This window comes from Nerophis lumbriciformis, linkage group LG25, assembly GCF_033978685.3.
Source record: "Nerophis lumbriciformis linkage group LG25, RoL_Nlum_v2.1, whole genome shotgun sequence".
In the NCBI taxonomy this organism is placed as follows: domain Eukaryota; kingdom Metazoa; phylum Chordata; class Actinopteri; order Syngnathiformes; family Syngnathidae; genus Nerophis; species Nerophis lumbriciformis.
In genome coordinates this window covers 8850556-8877402 of record NC_084572.2, presented here as the reverse complement: position 1 = coordinate 8877402, position 26847 = coordinate 8850556, and the positions used below count along the sequence as shown (strand labels likewise).

General features: G+C 35.4%; 2 protein-coding genes across 3 annotated transcripts in view; both read left to right on the top strand.

Annotated features, from left to right (window-relative positions):
* The window catches only part of rassf3 (Ras association domain family member 3), a 119510-nt gene extending 107665 nt beyond the window's left edge, over nt 1–11845 (top strand). The window contains exons 4-7 of the mRNA XM_061983639.1: nt 858–1031; nt 1147–1234; nt 4377–4492; nt 9983–11845. Of these exons, the coding sequence (XP_061839623.1) occupies nt 858–1031; nt 1147–1234; nt 4377–4492; nt 9983–10132 (528 nt within the window). The 3' untranslated portion in view covers nt 10133–11845. The remainder of the gene's footprint in view (nt 1–857; nt 1032–1146; nt 1235–4376; nt 4493–9982) is intronic.
* Nucleotides 11846–12710: 865 nt separating this feature from the next.
* LOC133621547 (adipocyte plasma membrane-associated protein) lies at nt 12711–26826 on the top strand. Of its 2 annotated transcripts, none has more exons than XM_061983638.1 (10): nt 12711–12820; nt 13012–13029; nt 13411–13500; nt 13560–13681; nt 13755–13856; nt 22460–22612; nt 22708–22823; nt 22904–23064; nt 24780–24975; nt 26597–26826. In XM_061983638.1, the coding sequence occupies exons 1-10, from the start codon at nt 12795–12797 to the stop codon at nt 26807–26809; spliced, it is 1197 nt and encodes a 398-aa protein (XP_061839622.1). In that variant the 5' UTR covers nt 12711–12794; the 3' UTR covers nt 26810–26826. The 2 variants fall into 2 exon arrangements, with proteins under 2 accessions (XP_061839622.1, XP_061839621.1); XM_061983637.1 differs by having other exon boundaries at nt 12939–13029.
* Nucleotides 26827–26847: the final 21 nt, after the last annotated feature.

Sequence of the window (26847 nt, the reverse complement as noted above, 5' to 3'; positions counted from 1 at the left end):
GTCTCTGCCCCTCCCTCACCAATGCTGCTGTTTGTTTTGTTTTTAACCCCTTCTTAACCCTGAACGTACATTGAAAATACACGCAACCCTAACTCAAAATGCCGGACATTTGAGGCATTTAAGAAACCCCGCCCTGACAGCTGCGCAAAAGAGGACATGTCCGGTGAAAAAAGGACGTATGGTCAGTCTATCCTAGCCCGTTAGCTGCTAGCATGTCGTGTGTTGTGCCTCGGTGTGCATTGTTTACACAACGTGTGTTACGCTACTTAATATGTTCGTGTGGAAACTCGTTCAGTACACCTCCGAACCGAACCGAAACCCCCGCACCGAAACGGTTCAATACAAATACACGTACCATTACACCCCTAGTTTTTACTAATGACGTTTGTTTTTTTCATACATGTGACATCTTATTATTACATGCGGTTTCTGTTGTTTTGTGATGTCTGGAACGGTCCACAATCACATCAGCGGGCTAAAAAAATAGGTTCTGTTGTCTCGATGGAAACACTGCTGTGTGTGTTTTCTTGCAATAAAGAGCCGCCATGTCGTGTCTCAGCACGCCTGCGTCCCCCCTTTGTCGATCTATCAGTTCATCTTCTCTTTGCTACTATCTTTGCTTCCTCTTTTCTCAAATCAGGCATCCTGTTGATTTCACATGCACAGCCGAGCTGTAATGTAGTAACCAGATTAAGAAGAAGCTGTGGGACCTCTGAGGCCATCTGTCCTCAACTAACTGGACTACACACACACACACACACACACACACACACACACACACACACACACACACACACACACACACACACACACACACACTTACAGAGAACTCCCTAAAATAATCTGTCTGTTCTTAGGGTTCTACTGGAGTGTACACAGGCTTCATTAAGGTCCAAATGGACTTGAGGAGGCCTGTGACGGTGCGGGGGGGTCAGAGGGGATCAGGCGGAGATGCGGCGAGCGAGGCCTTCTATTTGCCGCGAGGAGTCAGCAACACGCTACACATCAGCTCCAGTAACACCGTCAGACAGGTGCTCATCCTTTCACTCCACACACGGACATTTAATGCATGCATACGTTGATAAATGAATGTGATTGTGTAAAAAAGATTAATTATAGTGTAAACATTTTTTTTTTTGCTTTTAGGTGATCATGGCACTGCTGAAAAAGTTCACTGTCGCAGACAACCCGGCCAAATACGCCTTATACAAACGCTACCGCCGCGAGGAGCAAGGTAACACATGTTGTGTGTTTTCGTGTGTGTGTGTCGATGGCTCGGGGGTCTCGCCCCATCTCAAATAACACACAGCTGGTGTGGTCAGGGGTTCCAGTAAATCTATACGTGTATTTAGGAAGTAAAAAGACAAAGTTGAGTTGCTTGCAGCTAAGTTAAACACACGTGCTTTTATCATTTGTTTCAACTTTTATGACCTTTTTTTTTAAAGAGTTTTTTTCAGGAACTACTAGTAAAAAATGTACAGCGTCAGCTTGTGTCTTCATGTTCGTGTGTGTGTGCGCGTGTGCGCGTGTGTGTGTGTGTGTGTGTGTGTGTGTGTGTGTGTGTGTTTGTGTGTGTGCGTGTTCTGGCAATGCTACTTAATGGGGACATGGCTCTGTTTACACCAGGGGTGCTCACACTTTTTCTGCAGGCGAGCTACTTTTCAATTGATCAAGTCGTGGGGATCTACCTCATTCATATATATAATTTATATTTACTTATTTATGAAATATATGTTTTTGTTAACAAGTTAAAGGTGTTTAATGATAATGCAAGCATGTTTAACACATATAGTTAATATTGTTAAAAAATTAAAGGTGTTTAAAGATAACGCAAGCATGTTTAACACATATAGTTAATATTGTTAACAAGTTAAAGATGTGTAATGATAATGCAAGCATGTTTAATACATATAGTTAATATTGTTAATAAATTAAAGGTGTTTAATGATAATACAAGAATGTTTAACACATAGTTAATATTGTTAACAAGTTAAAGGTATTTAAAGATAATACAAGCATGTTTAACACTTATAGTAATATTTGTAATAAGTTAAAGGTGTTTAAAGATAATACAAGCATGTTTAACACATATAGTTAATATTGTTAACAAGTTAAAGGTGTTTAAAGATAATACAAGCAGGTTTAACACATATATTTAATATTGTTAACAAGTTAAGGTGTTTAAAGATAATACAAGCATGTTTAACACATATAGATTCCTTTCTTTCATGAAGACAAGAATATAAGTTGGTGTATTACCTGATTGTGATGACTTGCATTGATTGGAATCAGACAGTGGTGCTGATAATGTCCGCATTTTCGAATGGAGGAGAAAAAAAGTCCTCCTTTCTGTCCAATACCACATGAAAGTGGTTGGTTTTTGGCATCTTATTTGTCCAGCTTCCGTACTCCTTTTTATACACTTTACAAGAAATACATTGTTGGCAAACTCCGTAGCTTGCTAGCTTGTGCACGCCAGCTTTCTGAGACTCTTATTTTGGTAGCGCAAGCAGGATGAAGCAGAGCTTTTATTGTGCAACTGTGCAGTCGGTCTTTGGAGTTTTGACGACAGGTACGGCGCCAGAGTCTGTTGAAATAAAGTGTTTCTCGCCTTCCAGTCGGTATATTTAATGAGCTGGCAGCAGCCAGCGTCATCTCAGAAGACCCTCGGGTGCCGTGAATGTCAATCAAGTGACGAAAGTGACGTCATAGTGAAGATTTATGATCGCTCATTTTTAGGACTATTTTTTTAATGCCTGGCTGGTGATCGACTGACACACCCTCCGAGATCGACCGGTAGCTCGCGATCGACGTAATGAGCACCCCTGGTTTACACAGTCACCTTTAGGGGACTCTGATGGTATGGGGACAAAAAAACAGGTCCCATAAAGGGAACCCTTTTTAAATGATATTCGTGATGCCTAAGTGGTTTTTAAGCTTTGGCCCATAAAACATGTTTACTGGTTAGTTTGAGTGTGAGACATTTGCACAGCAGCCCCCTTATCGGGCTGTAGCAAAACTAATAAAATATATATAAACTAAAACTAATATATTTTTCCAAAAACAAAATCTGGTTTAGTGTTCCTTAGGATGACATTTTCATACAGCACGATTATAAAACATTATTACCTTAAAGCAGTGGTTCTTAACCTGGGTTCCATGGAACCCTATGGGTTCGGTGAGTCGGGCTCAGGGGTTCGGCGGAGGTCAAAACACACCCGACTCATCGTGTAAATAAAAACTTCTCCCTATCAGCGTATTACGGATACGGCAACAGCAGAAGTCAGACTGATTTGCAGGTGTGTAGTTTGTTGTGAGTTTATGCACTGTGTTGGTTTTGTTGTTTGAACAAGGTGATGTTCATGCACGCTTCATTTTGTGCACCAGTAAAAAAACATGGTAAAATTTTAGTATGGGGAACATATTCACCATTAATTAGTTGCTTATTAACATGCAAATTAGTAACATATGGGCTCTTAACTAGTCATTATTAAGTACTTATTAATGCCTTATTCGGCATGGCCTTATTATAACCCTAACCCTAACCAAATAACTCAAAATTAAGTCTTTGTTATTTAGAATATGTTCCCCTAGTGTCCAAAAAACTCTAAATTAAGTCTTTGTTACTTAGAATATGTTCCCCTAGTGTCCAAAAAACTCTAAATTAAGTCTTTGTTACTTAGAATATGTTCCCCATACTAAAGTGTTACCAAAAACATATAACTTTGTCTTGAATTTGAAAAAACAACAACATTTTATTCTTCACTAAAGAAGGGTTTGGTGAATGCACATATGAAACTGGTGGGGTTCGGTACCTCCAACAAGGTTAAGAACCACTGCCTTAAAATATGATTCGCATTCAGAATGTTCCATCCTTGTATACAGTATATGGTAGTTGGAGTTGCAGACAACTTCATTACTGCTAAATAGCAGTTTTCAGTAATGTCACAGAAGATGCAGGATTTGCTTTAACATTGAAGTGGTGAAACTTCCTATAAGAGGACAGCTGTAGTGCTGTATTCTGACCATCATGTCATATTTACTTGGAACTTTTTTTTTTTTTTTAAATGGTCCTCAGTAGTTACGTACAAATTTGTGTGAATTATGCAAAATGATTTAAATTTGGTCCCCATGAATCATATTAACTCTTTTCCCCCAGGGTCCCCCAGTAAGAATGATCAGCACATTACTTCATCAATCCAGGGATTTAAAGACGTGTATGAGCTAACTGGGCAGTGGACATTTGACCTCATTTTTTTTATGCCTCCACAACCTGTAGAAAGGGTGGTCCCCACAAGTCATGATCAAAAACTTGGTCCCCATTCCAAATGATAACCAGTATGTGTGTGTGTGTGTGTGTGTGTGTGTCCCTTCAGTGTACGTGTGCAAGCTGGCCGATGGCGAGCAGCCGCTGTTCCTTCGTCTGGTGGCGGGCCCTGACAACGACACGCTGGGCTTCGTCCTGCGAGAACAACAGACTGGAGAAGTCATGGTAACGATCAGTGATAATACATATTATTAAGCAATTGTAATAATAATAATACACCTTGATCAAGAATAGTACAATAATGATAATATGATTCTACTGTCATTGTTTATGTAATATGGATTACTGATACTAATGAATGAACAATGATAATAATAATACACATTGAACAAGGATAGTACAGTAATTATAGTAACCATATTGTATGAATAATGATAATTAATATTGATAAACAAGAATTACAGTAATTATAGTATATATTGCATAAACAATGACAGTAGAATAATACTAATAACGACCAACAATAATACAATAATGAATATACAAATTTAATAAACTATGACCGTAGAAAAATGACAATACATATTAATGAACAAAGATATAATAATAGTACACATTGAACAAGGATAATACTATAATGATAGTACATACAGTACTTCATAAAAAATGACAGTAGAATAACAATGACACTTATTATTAAACAATGATAATAACAATACACATTGAACAAGGATAGTGAAAAAAATATAATACATACTGCATAAACAATGACAGTAGAATAATATTACATATTAATGGACAAGGATAGTGCAATAATGGTTATACATATTCATAAACAAGGACAGTAGAATAATATTACACATCAATATAGTGCAATAATGATTATACATATTCATAAACAATGACAGTAGAATAATATTACATAATAATGGAGAACAATGGTGCAATAATGATTATACATATTCATAAACAATGACAGAAGAATAATACATATTAATTGAGAACAATGTTGCAATAATGATTATACATATTCATAAACAATGACAGTAGAATAATATTACATATTAATGGAGAACAATGGTGCAATAATGATTATACATATTCATAAACAATGACAGTAGAATAATATTACACATTAATATAGTGCAATAATGATTATACATATTCATAAACAATGACAGTAAAATAATATTACATATTAATGGACAATGATAGTGTAATAATGATTATTCATAAACAATCACAGTAGAATAATATTACATATTCATGGACAAGGATAGTGCAATATCGATTATACATATTCATAAACAATGATAGTAGAATAATATTACAAATTAATATATTGCAATAATGATTATAGATATCCATAAACAATGACAGTAGAATAATATTACTTATTAATGGACAATGATTGTACAATAATGATTATACATATTCATAAACAATGACAGTAGAATAATATTACATATTAATAGACAATGATGGTGCAATAATGATTATACATATTCATAAACAATGACTGTAGAATAATATTACATATTAATGGACAAGGATAGTGCAATTATGATTATACATATTGATTAAAAAATGACAGTAGAATAATATTACATATTAATGGACAAGGATAGTGCAATAATGATTATACATATTCATAAACAATGACAGTAGAATAATATTACATATTAATGGACAATGATGGTGCAATACTGATTATACATATTCATAAACAATGACAGTCGACATGGTAGTGCACATTAATGAATGACAATACAATATTGAGAAGACATAGGGCCTGATTTACTAAGATTTAAATACCTTGCGCTAAACAGCGTGTGCAATCAAAAGTAGTGTGTACTAATAGTGGGTGTGTTGCGTGTGATCTAGTTAGACTGTACTATTGAAAAATGGTGCCTTATTTAAATGAGGATATTGCGTGTACTATACAAGGCATCACCATGGAAACACTTGATCATTTATTGCACATTCATGTTATCATGTGTTTTGCTCTTATGTTTTCATACATGCATGAGACACCTACCTCTTTTTATGGGCATTTTAGCAGCAGTCCTGCAGTGCATCTACATTGAAACCATGGTGGCCTCATGGGTTAAAATTTATACCTGAAGAGTTTTTTTTTCATATATAAGATATGTTAAAAATAGGTGAAAAAACAAACGCCGTTAAAAACACTAAAGGACCCCGAAACGCATCAATTGAATTAGCTTTAAATGGCCCCTAAAGTCACCCAGCATGCAGTATGAAATTGTAAAAGGATGTTGCTGAATGATTCCCGGGTGCGGCCACCGCTGCTGCTTACTGCTCCCCTCACCTCCTAAGGGGTGAGGGGAGCAGTAAGAAGAGGATAATCTCACCACACCTAGTGTGTGTGTGACAATCATAAAAAGGAAGAGAAGAGAATAGATTTCATATTTTTTTATTGATGTCCGTCCAAATATGTTGACACACGCGCACACGTAGGTGGAAGTATTGTCATCAAGCACTGATCCTGCAGCCGTGTGTGTAACTGCCAGTTTGCACCTACTTTTCACACATGCTAAATAAAGACGCTAACTTAGGTGCCGCACATATTTTGTAGTTAAGTAAATCAGGCTGGGTGTGCAAAATCATTTTATTTGCATCTTCTCCTCCCTTCTGGACGTTCTGACGATCATCATATATTTTGCATTCTAATGAAAACCGACGCAAAATGGATTGCACGCCTTATTCCGCTCACTTTAGAGACACGATCCACTTTGCACACGTTTAGTAGATCAGCTTTGCGTGTGCTATCAAGTTTGCATGTGTTTTAGTACACGCAAACTAGGATTGTCCCGATACCAATATTTTGGTACCGGGACCAAAATATATTTCGATACTTTTCTAAATAAAAGGGACCACAAAAAGTGTCATTATTGGCTTTATTTGAACATAAAATCTTAGAGTACATGAAACATATGTTTATTATTGCAATTTAGTCCTTAAATAAAATAGTGAACATACTGGACAACTTGTCTTTTAGTAGTAAGTAAACAAACAAAGGCTCCTAATTAATCTGCTGACGTATGCAGTAACATATTGTGTCATTTATACACCTATTATTTTGTACACATTATGAGGGACAAACAGTAGACATTGATTATAATCCACTTGTTCATTTACCGTTAATATCTGCTCATTTTCTGTTTTAACATGTTCTATCTACACTTCTGTTAAAATGTAATAATCACTTATTCTTTGATACGTGACATTAGTTTTGGATGATACCACACATTTGGATATCGATCCGATACCAAGTAGTTACAGGATCATACATTGGTCATAATTTAAGTCCTCATGTGTCCAGGGACGTATTTCCTGAATTTATAAACATAATATAAATTTTTTTAAACGGAAAAAGATTTTGTGATGCTAAAACAATATCGATGTAATCATAGTAGTATCGACTAGATACGCTCCTGTACTTGGTATCATCTCAGTGGATGTCAGGTGTAGATCCACCCATGGCGTTTGTTTACATTGTGACGCCGGTGAGCTATTGTATCCTCCTACGGTGTGTAGTGAAGCATGTTTAGCTATTCCTCGTCCTGCAGTGATAATGATACTTTTAAGAAACTTACTTTATTTTTTCACCATGGAGGTGAGGATTAGTGATTTAGAAGTAGCTCAAACACTGCAGACTGCAGCTGGACGTTAGCCGCTAGCTAGCTAGCCATGTCTTAAAGCAGCTCTTCCTGAGGGTGTTTCAGTGTTATAACTTCACCTTTATCTTGACTTTTTAAGCCAAAATGCGTCCGTTCTCCCTTTTCTGTCTACACACTGTGTCTGCTTGTAAGTACTCTGTGTGTGTGTGTGTGCGCTGCTGAACATGCTCCTCTGCTCGTAAAACCAGCAATGTCACGATGTGACGGCGCGCCGTCATGCCTGTTAAAAAAAAAAGAGGGCGGGAGGAGAACCGGTACTTTTTAGAGGCAGTATAGTACCGAATATGATCCATTAGTATAGCGGTACTATACTAGTATCGGTATACCGTACAACCCTAACGCAAACCTGTAGTAGCTTAAGCATTTGAGAATCTAACAGAATCTAACTAATTTAAATCTTCAGTTCCAAAATTAAAGACAAACACATAAAAAATATGGAAATATAAATAATGAATAACTTTTTATTTACCGTATTTTTCGGAGTATAAGTCGCTCCGTAGTATAAGTCACACCGACCGAAAATGCACAATAAAGAAGGAAAAAAACACATATAAGTCGCACTGGAGTATAAGTCGCATTTTTGGGGGGAAATGTATTTGATAAAAGCCAACACCAAGAATAGACATTTGAAAGGCAATTTAAAATAAATTAAGAATAGTGAACAACAGGCTGAATAAGTGTACGTTATATGAGGCATAAATAACCAACTGGTATGTTAACGTAACATATTATGGTAAGAGTCATTCAAATAACTATAACATATAGAACATGCTATACGTTTACCAAACAATCTAATCGCTAAATCCCATGAAATCTTATACGTCTAGTCTCTTACGTGAATGAGATCAATAATATTATTTGATATTTTACGCTGTGTTCATCATTTCACACATAAGTCGCTCCTGAGTATAAGTCGCACCCCCGGCCAAACTATGAAAAAAACTGCCACTTATAGTCCGAAAAATACGGTAGTTATGACTTGAATTAAAGTACCGTTTTTTTCGGACTATAAGTCGCAGTTTTTTTTTAATGACTCTTACCATAATATGTTACGTTAACATACCAGTTGGTTATTTATGCCTCATATAACGTACACTTATTCAGCCTGTTGTTCACTATTCTTTATTTATTTTAAATTGCCTTTCAAATTTCTATTCTTGCTGTTGGCTTTTATCAAATACATTTCCCCCAAAAATGCGACTTATACTCCAGTGCGACTTATATGTTTTTTTCCTTCTTTATTATTATAGATGTCCGATAATATCGGCCTGTCGATATTATCGGCCAATAAATGCGTTAAAATGTAATATTGGAAATTATCGGTATCGTTTTTTTATTATCGGTATCGGATTTTTATTTTTTTATTTTTTTATTAAATCAACATAAAAAAACACAAGATACACTTACAATTAGTGCACCAACCCAAAAAACCTCCCTCCCCCATTCAATCATTCACACTCATTCGAACAAAATGGTTGTTTCTTTCCGTTATTAATATTGTGGTTCCTACATTATATATCAATATATATCAATACAGTCTGCAGGGATACAGTCCGTAAGCACACATGATTGTGCATGCTGCTGCTCCACTAATAGTACTAACTTTTAACAGTTAATTTTACTCATTTTCATTAATTACTAGTTTCAATGTAACAGTTTTTATATTGTTTTATTTTCTTTTTTATTCAAGAAAATGTTTTTAATTTATTTATCTTTTTAAAAAGTATCTTATCTTCACCATACCTGGTTGTCCAAATTAGGCATAATAATGTGTTAATTCCACGAATGTTTATATCGGTTGATATCGGTATCGGTAATTAAAGAGTTGGACAATATCGGATATCGCAAAAAGCCATTATCAGACATCCCTATTTATTATGCATTTTCGGCCGGTGCGACTTATACTCCGAAAAATACGGTAAATCAATCCTTTTTAAATGCGATGAGTTCAACGTTGGATTATTGTGCTTGTAGTTTTTACTCGCTAGTCACATGACCGTCTTCCCATCCTCAGTGGGACGCCTTCTCCGTCCCAGAGCTGCGCAACTTCCTGCGCATCCTGGACAAAGAGGAAGCGGAGCAGAAGGAGGCAGTGATTCGCCGCTACGACGCCTACCGCCAGAGACTGAGGGATGCGCTGAGGGAAGTCCGAGGACCTTCTTAAACCCCCCTTCTTCTTTTTTTTACCTCGCCAAGAATAAAGACGGAGGAGAACCTTGTGGACTTTGAGGATTCTACAAGCCAACTTGCTGCTTGAAGACAAAGACTGACGTGCCAAACCATGAAAGACTATCAAGTCTGTACATATTTTCCTTTTCTTAATTTATATGGGTGAAGCTTCTTTATTCTATTCAGTCTTATTTTTGCCAAAACCAGGCTACACTACCCACAATCCTCAGCGCTCTCCGGGCTTTGAAGAAGGATAATGTGAAGGAGGAGACAAAAGTTAAAGGAAGCGAGAGTTTAGAAGAGAATAAGGTTGGATTGAAGAGGAGCGAGTTTGGAAGAAGGAGCTTTCAGGAAGTAGACAAAGGGTGATGGAGGAAGTAGAGTAGTGTAGAAGCAGGACACGAGGCGGAGAAGGAGAATAACATGTTGAGATAGGCAAGCGCTGACAGCCGCACCTCTTTTTGTGCGTTTCACCCTTGGCCTGTCTTGCTCTGTATGAGTTATAAACCAGGGCAAGGCGAGAGACGTCGTAAACAACAAGTGTTTATTTGATTGAAACAAAAACGTGCTTTCTGGTACATGCCCTATGAAACAGCACCACCTTGTGGACAAATACTGCAACTACTCCTCGCTACAGGTTTATTTTTGTATCATTCTATGATTATTCTCTCGTTGTAACCAAAGATAGTTTCGTGGTGTTGCCTGGGGCAACATGAAGCCACTAGAAGCAAAATATATCAAGTAGAGATTTATTTAAAGTGATTTATTTGTCTATGAAACACTGGCTTTATATGGACGCAGAGAAGGGGCAAAATGACGTTTACGGGGCATTGATGCAATTTTTGAAATCATTATTACAAACCTAGCTTGAAAAAGGGCATTTTGGACAATTTATGAATTTTGTTAATAGATTAAACTTAAATGGAAAGTCCAAATTAGCAAATTAAATCAAACAAAATTCTAACTACATTTTGTCCTTTCTGTGCTACCATACTTGATTACAAGAGTCTCCATGGAAACGCTTATCACATCTTAATGTGTTGTGTATCTCTTAGCTGAACTTGACATCAGTTGTATCAACTTAAGATGTATTTTTTGGGGGGGGCACTTTAAATGATTTATTCAGGGAAGATGTTTTTTTTATGTTTTTTTTTTCCTTTTTCCCTTTTCACTACGCTGCAAACTTCTGCGATGTTGACGTGACTTTCCACACTTTATTTCACCACGTATACATTGTGTGTGTCCTTATTAGGCCTCGTGTTCATGTACGACGTGTTACCATGGCAACTGTTGATTCTTGTAAAGCTGTGCAATGACAATAGAAGTCGCGGCTGGAGTCCAAATGAGAATGAATTGTAATCATTCTGGAAGTTGTGTTTAGTTGCTGTAGTTGAAGCCATAGTTCAAGAAGGAATTTGTGGACTTTTACTCAAAGTGTGCCTTTCTCTCTCTTTACAGCGTCTGCAAACTGAAGATTGTTTTGTTGTTTTTGCAGATGCTCCAACATTGTAATCGCTCACGTGCAGCTATTAAAGGTGAACTTTAAAAAGGAAAACAACTTGTTGCTGTTTTTTTTTTTTGTCAATTTGTGTCTATTACAAAAAGCTTTTTTGGCGCTGAATTTTTGTCAATGAATTATTTGCCTGTGAATTTTGTGATTTGTGAATTTGTATATCAAATGATGCTGCAATGTGTGTTTAAAAAAACATTTTGTTAAAATACAATGTTTTAGAAAGTCATTGTGTAAAAAATCAGTGTACAAAGTAACAAAAAATAAAGTGTATAAAAAAAAATCAGTGCAGAAATATTCGTTGCTTAGAAACTCAAGACTCACTTCCGGTAAATTAAGACTGAAGTAGGGCTGCAACTAACAACTAATTTGATAAGCGATTAATCTGTCGATTATTACTTCGATTAATCGATTAATAATCGGATAAAAGAGACAAACAAAATTTCTATCCTTTCCAGTATTTTATTGGAAAAGATTAAACTACATACTGGCACCATACTTATTTTGATTATTGTTTATCAGCTGTTTGTAAATGTTGCAAATTCTAAATAAAGGTTTATAAAAAAAATTATATATATAAAAAAAGTAGCCTCTGCGCATGCGCATAGCATGTATCCAACGAATCGACGACTAAATTAATCGCCAACTATTTTTATAATCGATTTTAATCGATGTAATCGATTCGTTGTTGCAGTCCTCGACTGAAGCAATCGATCCTGTCTCAGAACCAGCCAATGAGGTGCTTTTGTTTTAAATTAATGGAAGTGGGTCGTGAGTTTTGAAGCAATGATTTCTGCACGGAATCTTTTTCACACAAAACATTTTTTTGCACTGAATTTTTATACACTGAATTTTTATTTATTTAATGAAATGAATAATTTGATGTAAAAAAAAAATCTGTTACATAAATTTAGTACCAAAAAAAGATTTTGTGATACATGTTGTTATTTTTACGTTTTTGTATTTTGTATTTTGTTTCTACGTTTTTTGAAGCTCCGCCTCCTGACCTTAGTTTGAACCCACCTCCCCTGCCCCCTACAAACTCAATCTCACACGCGCAGCAAGAAAGCTAGTCGATGTAGTATAAACGCCCCGTAAAAGTCCGAACTGGCTTCGACGTAAAAGGAAAAATGTTGTTCTTGTTTAAATGAACGTGTGGTGGAAACCGGCAATGTGAGTATGAAAACAATGAACATCTTCTACGACTTTTATTTGATGATTTTTCAACATTGTAACCCCACTACGCACCCTCATTTTACAATTTCTTCCACCACCAACTTTTACTTTGAAGAACCAAGACGGATGTTCTCTTTTCAACGAATGTCTTCACTTCCCTTCATTAATGTTTGCTCATTCGGTTCCAGACGACCACTTAACACCATGTAAGTTGAACTTTTATTTTTTTAGTTCTTTTATTTGAAAGTTGTTGTTTTTTTAATTAATTCCCAGACCGAAATTAAGTTAGTTAGCCAGACTCGTCATTATGATGTGGTTTAAAGTTTGGTTTAATTATTGACAAAAAAGGCGCGAAGCACAAAACTAAACGACGAATAGGGCTTAAAATGTGTCAATGTCATTTCATAAGCTTCAAATAACATTTAATTTACCGTACCATACATCTCAATTGGGTCAATAATACAATTAAAAAATACCAGATATATTAGTTTGTATGTGTATTTGTGTATCTAGTGTATAAGTTGGACAACAAACATGGCGGACAGGCTTATCATTAATATTATTGCTGACTCATCCTGTGTTGCCAGGTGGGGTGAAAGGTGGCTGTCGGTGGCTTTGCTGGCCGTGGCCGCTGGATTTTACTTCCTGCCTTCACCCATCGACCCCAAAGCCCACGTGTACGTGCACTAACCCACACTGACCTTTCAACTTTGACCTGGCTCACCCTCCTTTCCAGGCTGAAAGGGCCTCCGCCGGCGCTCGACGGTCCGCTCGCTGCCAACACTCGCCTGCAGGAAGGCCGCAGACTCTTTGAGGGGAAACTCCACGGTCCAGAATCTTTCACTGCCGATGAGGAGGGTGTGTTAGCGTCACATTTGACCCCGTTGTTGTTGCGACAACTTTGACAAATAATGTGTGTGTTTTTTGCCAGGGAACATCTACACGGGGACGGTGGATGGGAAGCTGTGGAGGATCGGTGCTGATGACAGCCTCACCTTCATCACCCAAATGGGCCAGAACCTACCGGAATGTGGTTTGTCTTTTTGAATTACCGTATTTTTCGGAGTATAAGTCGCTCCAGAGTATAAGTCGCACCGGCCGAAAATGCATAATAAAGAAGGAAAAAAACATATAAGTCGCACTGGAGTATAAGTCGCATTTTTTGGGGAAATGTATTTGATAAAAGCCAACACCAAGAATAGACATTTGAAAGGCAATTTAAAATAAATAAAGAATAGTGAACAACAGGCTGAATAAGTGTACGTTATATGAGGCATAAATAACCAACCTAGAACGTGCCTGGTATGTTAACGTTAGGGATGATGTTTGATAAGAAATTATCGAGTTTGAGCCTATTATCGAACCGATTCCTTATCGATTCTCTTATAAAATCCAGATAGATTGTTGTATATGGGAAAAAAAAACAATATTTGGTTTAACAAAAGCTCACTTTTATTTTATAATAAAAAATAAAATAAATATTGACTGTTACCCCCCTAAAAAAATATATATATATATTGACTGCTGTTACCCAAAATATATTAAGTGGGATTTTTCAGGGAAAAAAAAAATACAGTAACACAAAAACAACCTGTCTCTGTGATCACTATAGGTGTATAAATAATAATATAGTGTTAAATAAAATCAGTCCCTTGGGCACAAAACTGAAAATAATACAGCTCTCCAAAAAGTGCACTTCTGCTGCTATTGGAACATACTAACTACACACACTATGACACTAAGAACACCACAGTCATCAATCAACAATTCTTCCCCCCTTACATGAGAGCGAAGCCTGGCAATAATTGCATATTGCCTGTTCTGCCCTCACTATACGTGTTGAGGTTATACAGCTTGGCAGACAGCTGACAAACAATCCAAAGCAGATTAATCCATTTAGGCTCTTTATTGTTGTTGATCTTGCTTTGTCTTTTCTTATCTTTACTTTTGTCTTGCACTGGACTGTTTTTTTGTTTGTTTTGTTTTTAACTGAAATACACACAATGACAAATGTATAAGCTATGTGATTCAATTAACATACTGAAATGTAATACACAATATGTAAATATTAGCTTCACACAAATTTAAAGTACTATCATCAAACAAATACTTCTCAGTGTTGAAACTATTTCGATGGTGGAAATACACGACTGGCAGCCATTTTAAGTCCTCAAAACATCCATTGAAACAGTGCACAAAAATCGTTTTTCAATAAACATCTTAGTATCAAACTTAAACACTTTCCACTTTAATATTGAGTTACATAAACAAGTTAAACAGTTTACTTACAGAGTTATCTTTTCCAAGGCTTGTAAGTGCTAACACAACTTGTCTACTTCTCAATTGTCTCAACCCGGAAGTGCCCAAACTAATGACGCGTAGTATTTTCATATCGCCACAAGGTATCAGTAAGAGTTTACAATCAAATGGGCATAACATTGCAAGTCCCACAGGGCATTTCCTGTATGTGGGAAGGGATTCGTTCCCAGGAATTTGAATAAAGAACCAACTCTTTTTCTTTACTATAGTGGCTTCGATAACGGGAACCGGTTCTCAAAAAGGGATTAGAGTCCATGGAATCGGTTCTTTTCTTATCAAACAACCGGGAGAACCGATTTCGGACATCATCCCTAGTTAACGTAACATATTACATACCTGCCAACTACTCCGGTTTTCCCGTAATTAGTACGGTTTTCATCAACCTATTCCGGGTTACGGTTGCAGTGATAAAAAATACGGTTTTTCATTAATTAAAAAAAAAAAGTTTTTAAATGCGCGAGGCTATTTATAGCACCGCTGCCAAGCACAAGGCACCTGTTGCCATTGTTTCCAAACGAGCGAACGATCATGGAATCAGCCGGAGAAAAATCGCAAACGAGTCTTAAACCGAAAAGAAAACTGCAGTCATTCCGTGAAGAATATTCAAAAGCCTATCCGGGAATAATTATCCGTTCTAAAAAGGGTGAAAACTACGCGAATTGCACCTTGTGCAGACAAGATTTTTCGATCGGACACGGAGGAATTAGCGATGTAAAAGACCACGTTGGGACAAAAGAACACAAGTCTAATGCCGTTGCTAGCGATACAAGTGGAAAATGACACCAATGATATCTATTGGATTTGTTTAGTACTGTTATACTGTTAAAAGTGTTTATACTATTTATGCTTTCAAGTCCAAGTTGAAGAAATCTTGTTAAATGTTGACAGCATAACTACCAAAATACAGAAGTATGTCCTTAATATTTTTGCAGTGCTATTTCTGTTGAAAAGTTAAAATGATTACATTAGAGATGTGATGTGCCACTTTTCAAGTGTCTGATGGCTTAAATTAATTTTCATGAATTTTTCATATTTTGAATTCTTTTGAAAGGCTTACAAAAAAACGACATTTGAATTGTAATTCCATGCTATTGACAGGACTATTAATTTTAATGAAGTTAGCTTACCATGTTTACAGTATGATAATTGTGATAGAAATGTGAATTTTAGGCACAGAATATTTTATACAATTGAACAAGGCAGTAGATTATACAAGCTTGGACAGAAAGTTAATAATGACACCAATTTTTTTTTAATGGAATTGTTTAGTACTGTTTTACCATTTGTTTACTGTAAAAAGTGTTTATACTGTTTATACTTTCAATTAACAAATTGAAGTCTTGTGAAAGGTTGACAGGATAACTGGCATTAACTGTCAAAATAATTTCAAACTATTGAAGTTAGCTTACAGAATAAACATGTCAATCAACCCATATGATTTTTGCTGTAATATTTTTGTTTTGAAAAGTCACTGTGACTGATAGAAAAGTGATGGTTTTAGCAACATTTTAACCTGTCTGAATGCTAATAATCATTTTGCGTCGGGGGGCGAAGCCTGAACCCCCCACCAGGACTTTGTCCTGGACCTACCGGGGCCTGCGGCCCCTGGACCCTGGCTACTAGGTTTTTCTTATTTCAAAAGTTGGCAGGTATGATATTATGGTAAGAGTCATTCAAATAACTATAACATATAGAACATGCTATACGTTTACCAAACAATCTGTCACTCCTAATCGCTAAATCCCATTAAACTCTTATACGTCTAGTCTCTTACGTGAATGAGATCAATAATATTATTTGATATTTTACGCTAATGTGTTAATCATTTCACACATAAGTCGCTCCTGAGTATAAGTCGGCCAAACTATGGAAAAAAAACTGCGACTTATAGTCCGAAAAATACGGTGCACATGAAATCAGTTAAAAAAAACAAAAACTTGTTGACGAATTGTCCGTAAATCACTGAGCATTTTTCTCTTTAAATTTTTTATATTGATGATTATTTATGTTTTACCCCCAAAGGGACAAGCGGTAGAAAATGGATGGATGGTGTAGTTTCCTAATGAAGGCTTAGCTTGACGCTCCTCTACTTTCTCCTGCTCCGCTTGCTGCGGCAACAACAAACAAAACTCCAGGCGCTCCTCTTCGTTTTGTATCGTTTACTTATGAACTTAATAGGGCTACAACTAATTTGATAATAGATTAATCTGTCGATTATTACTTCTATTAATCGATTAATAATCGGATAAAAGAGACAAACTACATTTCTATCCTTTCCAGTATTTTATTGGAAAAAAAACAACATACTGGCACCATACTTATTTTGATTATTGTTTCTCAGCTGTTTGTAAATGTTGCAGTTTATAAATAAAGGTTTATTAAAAATAAATAAATAAATTTAAAAAAAGTAGCCTGTGCATAGCATAGATCCAACGAATCGATGACTAAAATATAGGGATGTCTGATAATGGCTTTTTGCGATATCCGATATTCCGATATTGTCCAACTCTTTAATTACCGATACCGATATCAACCGATATATACAGTCGTGGAATTAACACATTATTATGCCTAATTTGGACAACCAGGTATGGTGAACATAAGGTACTTTTAAAAAATAATAATAAAATAAGATAAATAAATTTAAAAATAATTCTTGAATAAAAAAGAAAGTAAAACAATATAAAAACAGTTACATAGAAACTAGTAATTAATGAAAATGAGTAAAATTAAGTGTTAAAGGTTAGTACTATTAGTGGACCAGCAGCACGCACAATCATGTGTGCTTACGGACTGTATCCCTTGCAGACTGTATTGGGGGGGTTACCCACATATGCGGTCCTCTCCAAGGTTTCTCATAGTCATTCACATCGACGTCCCACTGGGGTGAGTTTTTCCTTGCCCTTATGTGGGCTCTGTACCGAGGATGTCGTTGTGGCTTGTGCAGCCCTTTGAGACACTTGGGATTTAGGGCTATATAAATAAACATTGATTGATTGATATATATTGATATATAATGTAGGAACCAGAATATTAATAACAGAAAGAAACAACCCTTTTGTGTAAATGGGGGAGGGAGGTTTTTTGGGTTCGTGCACTAATTGTAAGTGTATCTTGTGTTTTTTATGTTGATTAAATAAAAAATTAAAAAAACGATACCGATAATTAAAAAAAACGATACCGATAATTTCCATTTATCGGCCGATAATATCGGCAGGCCGATATTTTCGGATATATCTACTAAATTAATCGCCAACTATTTTTATCATCGATTTTATTCGATTAGTTGTTGCAGCCCTAGAACTTAATTATTCAAAACGTCAAACAATAACGATGTGGGAGAAAATTAATGGCAAAATAAAGCGAGTGTGTTACAGTAAGGAAGAGTAAGAAAAAGTAAGAGTAAGGTCAAAAAACTGTGTGGCTCGATTCCACCATACCTGACTAACATTACCCATAATACATTGTGTCCAAACCTTATTACCACACAGATCCTTCCGCCATATATGCAATTAAACAGTTACGTGTTTTTCACTGTATTAAAGCAGTATAAAATAGTGCGTTATCAAATTATTCACACAAATGTAATAATTACAAATAAAGTGAGCCTTCTAATTACTTTAAGCATGCAATATATACATTGTCATATTATGCAAATAAAGTAAATAGTCCCATTTTGGCTGAATAAACATAAAGCACCTTCCGTGTAATGTAAATGAACTTTAACAGCATTTAGGCTCCTACAGATGGATTTATATGTTTTATGACCTATGAAAAATATGGACTACGAGAAAAATACACTAAATGTAATTTTTCTTTTTCTTTTTCTAAATGTAACCTTCCTCTGTTTATAATCTTCTCAGCGATCAAGGAAGAAAGGAAAAGAATGTCAACACTACTATGGAAAATAATCAACGTAAACGAAATTCTAAAATCACAATAAGCACTTAACAATAACCTCTTAAAATGAACGTGCAAAAGTAAGAAATGCTTATTAAAGTGTGACAAAATAGTGCAAAGTGTAAACTAGGGCTACAACTAATTTAATAATCGATTAATCTGTCGATTATTACTTCGGTTAATCGATTAATAATCGGATAAAAGAGACAAACTACATTTCTATCCTTTTCAGTATTTGTTTTTTTTTTTAAAAACAGCATACTGGCACCATACTTATTTTGATTATTGTTTCTCAGCTGTTTGTAAATGTTGCAGTTTATAAATAAAGGTTTATAACAAAATAATGATAAAAAAAAAATATATATACAAAATTAAAAAGAGCCTCTGCGCATAGCATAGATCCAACAAATCGATGACGAAATTAATCGCCAACTATTTTTATAATTGATTTTGATCGATTTAATCGATTAGTTTTTGCAGTCTTAGTGTAAACATAGAAACCTGAGAAGAACTATTTTCTGAATGTTTTGTGCTTGTCTGTTTAACATTAATTTGGTCTCCTATTCTTATTTAAGTATGGAAATATTTTTTTGTTATGCAATCAGTATTATTTAAATATTATTGAACCAAAATATCATTGCAAAGTAGCACATTAGTTGTATATTGTTATTGTTGTTATTTTGTTTTCTCTGAGTTTTTTTATACTGATGATTATTTATATTATTTATGACTTAAGAAAAATATGGACCAGGAGAAAAATACATTAAATGTTAAATGTTTTTTTCTTTTTATTAATGATTTTTTTTTTTTTTTTTAATGTAACCTTCTTCTGTTTATAATCTCATCAGTGATTAAGGCAGAAAGAAAAATAATGTCAACACTACAATGGAAAACAGTCAATGTAAACAACATTCTAAAATCTTGATAAGCACTTAATAATAACCTCTTAAAATGAAGGTGCTAAAGTAAGAAATGCTTATTAAAGTGGGACACAATAGTGCAAAGTGTAAACATAGAAACCTGAGAAGAATTACATTCTGAATGTTTAGTGCCAGGAAGTCACGTGGTCTGTGTAACATTAATTTGGTCTCATATTCTTATTCAAGTATGGAAATTATTTTTTGTTATGCAGTAATTATTATTTAAATATTATTGAACCAAATTATTATTATGAAGTAGCACATTGGTTATATTTTGTTATTTGTTATTTTGTTTTCTCTTTATAAGTTTTTTTTATATTGATGATTATTCATATTTGTTATGACCTATGAAAAATAAGGACCGGGAGAAAAATACATTAAATGTACTTAAACAATTTTTTAAAATGTAACCTTCCTCTGTTTATAATCCCCTCAGCAATCAAGGCAGAAAGAAAAATAATGTCAACACTACTATGGAAAACAATCAATGTAAACAACATTCTAAAATCACGATAAGCACTTAACTATAACCTTATAAAATGAAGGTGCAAAAGTAAGAAATGCTTATTAAAGTGTGACAAAATAGTGCAAAGTGTGAACATAGAAACCTGAGAAGAACTATTTTCTGAATGTTTAGTGCCGAGAAATTATGTGGTCTGTGTAACATTAATTTGGTCTCCTATTCTTCTTTAAGTATGGAACATTTTTTTTGTTATATAGTCATTATTTAAATAATATTGAACCAAATTATTATTATGAAGTAGCACATTGGTTATATTTTCTTATTTATTTTATTCATTCAGTCCTGCATTTTAGTTCCTACCTGTTGTTTCCGTACATCTGAATAGGGAACTTAGGAGGATTTAAAAGAAAAGATGAGCGCGACGAAGGACTGCAGTCCGTTTGAAAAAATAAAAACACTGCCATACTGTCGAGGTGACTTTCTTTTTTGTTTTATCGACAATTTATTCGCTCTTTGTTTACATTCTCTTCACAATCAGTGGAGAGAATCAACAGAAAAATGGCACAACCAAACATGATAGATGATACTGTTACGTGTCTCTCACATTGCTCACTGACCACTTCCTGTTTTGCTAAGTTACCAGACTGCGTTGTTCATGCAGCCAACTATTCTTCATTCTTTACAGTTACTTTCGACCCAAAACAAAAAAATAAAATATATGGAACGTTTTATCGAACGCATTTTTTAATGATATCCATTGTGTCTATCGCGATTATATATTGATATCATTTTATCGGCCCAGCTCTAAGTAGATTTATGCTCGCATGCATCATATACGTATTACATGGATGCTAGCATGTCTTGTATACGTAGGTTAAGTGTAAGTTAACAAGTATAAGTATGTAAAGACTAAGTGTAAGTACACAAGGACTGAATGTAAGTACACAAAAACTAAGTGTAAGTCAGTCAGTCAATTATATATATATAGTGCTTTTCTCTAGTGACTCAAAGCGCTTTACATAGTGAAACACAATATCTAAGTTACATTTAAAGCAGTGTGGGTGACACTGGGAGCTGGCGGGTAAAGTGTCTTGCCCAAGGACACAACAGCAGTGACTAAGATGGCAGAAGCGGGAATCGAACCTTGAACCCTCAAGTTGCTGGCACGGCCACTCTACCAACCGAGCTATGCCGCCCAGTACACACAAATTAAGTGTAAGTACACAAAGATGAAGCATAACTACCCAAAAACAAAGTATAAGTATGCAAGGACTAAATGTGACTACACACTTAAGTGTAAGTACACAAAGACAGTGTAAGTACACTAAGACAGAGTGTAAGTACGTACGTACGGACAAAGTGTACTGTAAGTACGTACGGACGAATTGTAAGTATGTACGGACTAAGTGTAAGTATGTACGGACTAAGTGTAAGTATGTACGGACTAAGTGTAAGTACACACAAACTAAGAGTAAGTACAAAAATACAGTGTAAGTACACAAAGACAGAGTTTAAGTACGTACGGACAAAGTGTAAGTATGTACGGACTAAGTGTAAGTATGTACGGACTAAGTGTAAGTACACACAAACTAAGAGTAAGTACAAAAATACAGTGTAAGTACACAAAGACAGAGTTTAAGTACGTACGGACGAAGTGTAGGTACGTACGGACAAAGTGTAGGTACGTACGGACAAAGTGTAGGTACGTACGGACAAAGTGTAGGTACGTACGGACAAAGTGTAGGTACGTACGGACAAAGTGTAGGTACGTACGGACGAAGTGTAAGTATGTACAGACTAAGAGTAAGTACAAAAATACAGTGAAAGTACAAAAATACAGTATAAGTACACAAACACAGTGAGTAAGTACACAAACACAGAGTGTATGTACGTAAGGACTAAGTGTAAGTACACACAAACTAAGTGTAAGTACACACAAACTAAGTATAAGTACACAAAGAATAAGTACAAGTACACAAAGACTATGTGTAAAACCCGAAGGGGGCGCCACAAATGTCATATGTGTGCTATCAGGGAGCAGCACGGCCTACGAGCCGGTGTGTGGTCGTCCTCACGGCGTGCGTCTGGATCGCCATGGTAACCTCATCGTGGCCGACTCCTACTTGGGACTGCACAGCGTCGACCCGCACACCGGAGAGAAGACGGTGTTGGTGTCCAACTCAGAGGGTGGGTGTCACTTTTTTTGAATTTTTATCTCAGTAAAAAAAGTTGTCAAATATTCTGGAAATGTTGGTGAAAAAGAGGGTTTTGTTTGTTTTTAGGCGCTGCTGGCGTGCCTTTTGCCTTCCTAAACGGCCTGGACATCTCCTCCCAGACGGGGATGGTTTATTTCACCGACTCTTCCAGTCGCTGGGGGAGGAGACATGTCAAGCTGGAGGTGACCTTTCTTCCTAAATGGCATCAGAAACAAGGAAGTGCTGCCTTCTGGTGGCTCACAATGTCACGTCTTCTTCCCAGGTAATCGAGCTGAACAACCTCGGCCGTCTTCTCTCCTACGATCCTCACACTAGAGAAGTGACCGTCCTGCTGGATTCTCTCTACATGCCCAACGGCATCGCGCTCTCGCCCGACGAGAACTTCCTGCTCCTGGCCGAGACCAGCATCGGCCGCATCCTGCGGTAACACACACACACACGCATTCTTGTATTTCTTACCTTCTTGAGACCTGAGAAAAATGCCTCCCTCTTTAGGACCACCCTTTCTAAATATATAAAGATGTGTATTTACAACATTACTAATACATAAATACTATGCAAATATAAAAAAGGTAAGCTTTTAGTTATTTTAATTTTTTTTGATTTTTTTGTTTGTAATTGGTTTTTGATATTCATTATTTACTTCAAGTTATTACAGTATGTCTCTATATACAAATATATATATATATTTTTTAAATTAATTTTGGCCAAAGGGGGACCATTTCAATTTCTTACACACACTTGTTATTTCATATGTTGGCCAGAGGGGGAGCACTTTTAAAAGCGACACACAGTCAATGTGAAAAATCCCTCCTTTTTGGGACCACCCTCATTTTGATAGATGTCACCAGCAGGGGTGCAAATGAGACATTCTCTATTAGATGCAATGTTATTGGGACCATGATTTATGTCATCACTTGTTCACACCTCCTCATATGGAAGATACTTTTCCTTCTTCTTGTCTCAAGAAGGGTAGAAATACAAGAACACACACAGACATTTTTGTATTTGTTACCTTCTTGAGACCATAGAAAATGCCTACCTCTTTAGGACCAGCCTTTGTAGATATATAAAGATGTGTATTTACAACATTAATAATATATACATACTATGTAAATATAAAAAAGCTTGTTGCGAAAAATGAGTTGGAATTTCACAAGAAAAAGGTCACAATTTCACAAGAAAATTTAGAATTTTGGCAGTGTTATAATAAAAGTCGTAATTTTACTCAACACAAGTCAAAATTTTACAAGAAAAACTGAACATTTGTGCAATATTATGATAAAAGTTGGAATTTAACTCAATAACAGTCGCATTTGACAAGAAAAGCTTAACAACTTGGCAATTTTATGAAGAGAGTCGCAATTTTACTCGCCAAAAGTCACAACTTAATAAGAAAAACTAAAAAATGTTCGCAATATTATAATATCAGAATTTTACTCTGCAAAATTATGAAAAAAGTCTTAATTTTACTCCAAAAATTTCACTATTTTACGAGAACAAAAAAAATTTCAATATTGTGATAAAAGTCAAACTTTTGCATGACAAATGTCACCATTTTGCATTAAAAAGTTATAATTTTACATTAAAAAAAGTAATTTTACAAGAAAATATTACAATATTACAGAAACAAAAAGAATATGAGAAATTGTTCCAAATTTTAAAAGAAAAAAGTCGACACATTGTGAGAAAGACTGCTTTTAGTTAAAAACAATTTTTTTGTAATTGATTTTTAATCTTCATTATTTACTTCAAGTTATTACAGTATGTCTCCATATATATATATATATATATATATATATATATATTAATTAATTTTGGCCAAAGGGGGAGCATTTCAATGTCTTACACACACTTGTTATTTCATATGTTGACCAGAGGGGGGAGCACTTTTAAAAGCGACACAGTCAATGTGAAAGATCCCTCCTTTTTGGGACCACCCTCATTTTGATAGATGTCACCAGCAGGGGTGCAAATGAGACATTCTCTATTAGATGCGATGTTTTTGATTTATGTCATCACTTGTTCACACCTCCTCATATGGAAGATACTTTTCCTTCTTCATGTCTCAAGAAGTGTAGAAATACAAGAACACACACACACGGTGACAGGACAAGTTGACAGTGTGTTTGTGTCAGGTTCTGGCTAAAAGGCACTAAGGCAGGCACCAAGGAGGTGGTCATGGACAACATGGTGGGTTACCCTGACAACATCCGCCTCAGCGACCGTGGAACATTCGTGGTCGGCATAACAACGCCACGCTTCCGCAAGTGGACGCCTCCCTTCCTGGACATGATCGCACCCTACCCAGCTGTCAAACGCTTCATGGCTAAGGTCAGAGATTTCCCATCATGCATTGCAATGAAAGTTCTTCATTTCCGAGATGCTGTGAAAGCTGTTTCTTTGAAAGATGCAAGCGAGAAAATTAATTTCACTTTCATTTGTTGTACGTGAAGGGAAAATATAATTATTCTGTTGTTTGAACTAATACACAAAGATGAAGATTTAAAAAGGCAATAATTGAAGGCAGGCTCCTGAAAATTACAAATATATTAAACAAGTACATAATAAATATCTACAACTAGTTAATAATAAATTCCATCCATTTTCTACTGCTTGTCCCGTTCGGGGTCGCAGGGGGTGCTGGAGCCTATCCCAGCTGCATTCGAGTGGAAGGCGGGGTATACCCTGGACAAGTCGCCACCTCATCACAGGGCCAACACAGATAGACAATTCACACTCACATTCACACACTAGAGCCAATTTAGTGTTGCCAAATTAAACAAGTTAATTATGTATAAAAGAAGTTATAATATATAAAAAAAATCTATATATTAATCAAGTTATTAATGTGTGAAAAAAAAAATCTATATATAAAACAAGTTATTAATATTATATAAAATAAGTTAATGTATGAATAATTTATTATAATATATAAAAGTCAGTTATATTAAAGAAGTTATGATATATAAAACAATTTAACCTACCAACCAATATACAAAACAAGTTATTAGTAATAATATATAAGACAAGTTATTAATATTATACAAAACAAGTTAATAATATATAAATTAAGTTATCATATTTTATAAAACAAGTTATTAATCAACCAAATGTTAATATCTAGACCAAATCAATATATAAAATAAGTTTATAATATATGAAACAAGTTAACAGTATAAAAACCAGTTAATAATATATAAAATAAGTTATTAATATTAATAGCATATAAAACAATAAATATTACAATAAATGTATTTATAAAACAAATTAACAATATATAAAACATGTTAATATATGAAACAATTAAGTTGCTATATAAAACAAGTTTATATTAATGTCCATATAACAAGTTAATAATTGTGTGTAAAAATAAGGTAGCACGTTTATAATATATAAAACAAGTCGCAGTGTAATAAAATATGTTTATAATATATAAATCAAGTTAATAGTTTTATATAAAACATTTATATTTATATATAATATATAAAACAAAATAAAACAAGTTAAATATTTTGCACTTTAATGTTTGGTGGTAGTGAATAAGAAAGTGTAGAAGAAAAACATTTTCATTCATTTATATGTTTATTATTTATTATAACACAGCAGCAACACAACCAGTGTTGTAACAGCAGAGTCAGCGTGAATGGTGCTATTACACAACAGTACAACACACGTGACTTTCACACCACATCTAAGTAGGAACATTTTATAGTGCATGCAGTTTCAGCTTCTACATTAAATGCAGCTATGGAGGTCACAACAACTACATTAGGAGGTTGCCTACAGCCATGGCTGTTAATGCACGCTCAGTAATTGTCACTCTTTAAATGATTCCAAACAATCATTAGTTTATCATTAATTGAGAATATTGTCCTCCTATAATTGTTCCTCTGTGTTAACTTGGCTGTCCTGTCACCACCCTGAGGCACAAAGTGGTATTACATGTGTTCAGGTGGTTCCTCTGAGCTTCTACAACGTGCTGCTGCCGCGCTACGCTTTGGTTCTGGAGCTGGACTTGGACGGCCGGCTGGTGGCTTCCCTGCACGATCCGGAAGGCCGACTGACGTGGGCCATCAGCGACGTGTTCCAGCACCGAGGGCGGACCTACCTGGGCAGCACCGACCTGCCCTTCCTGCCCGTGGTCCACGGCGCATGGGACAGCTGATAGTATGCTGTGTGATCAGCATCACCACCACGGCCATG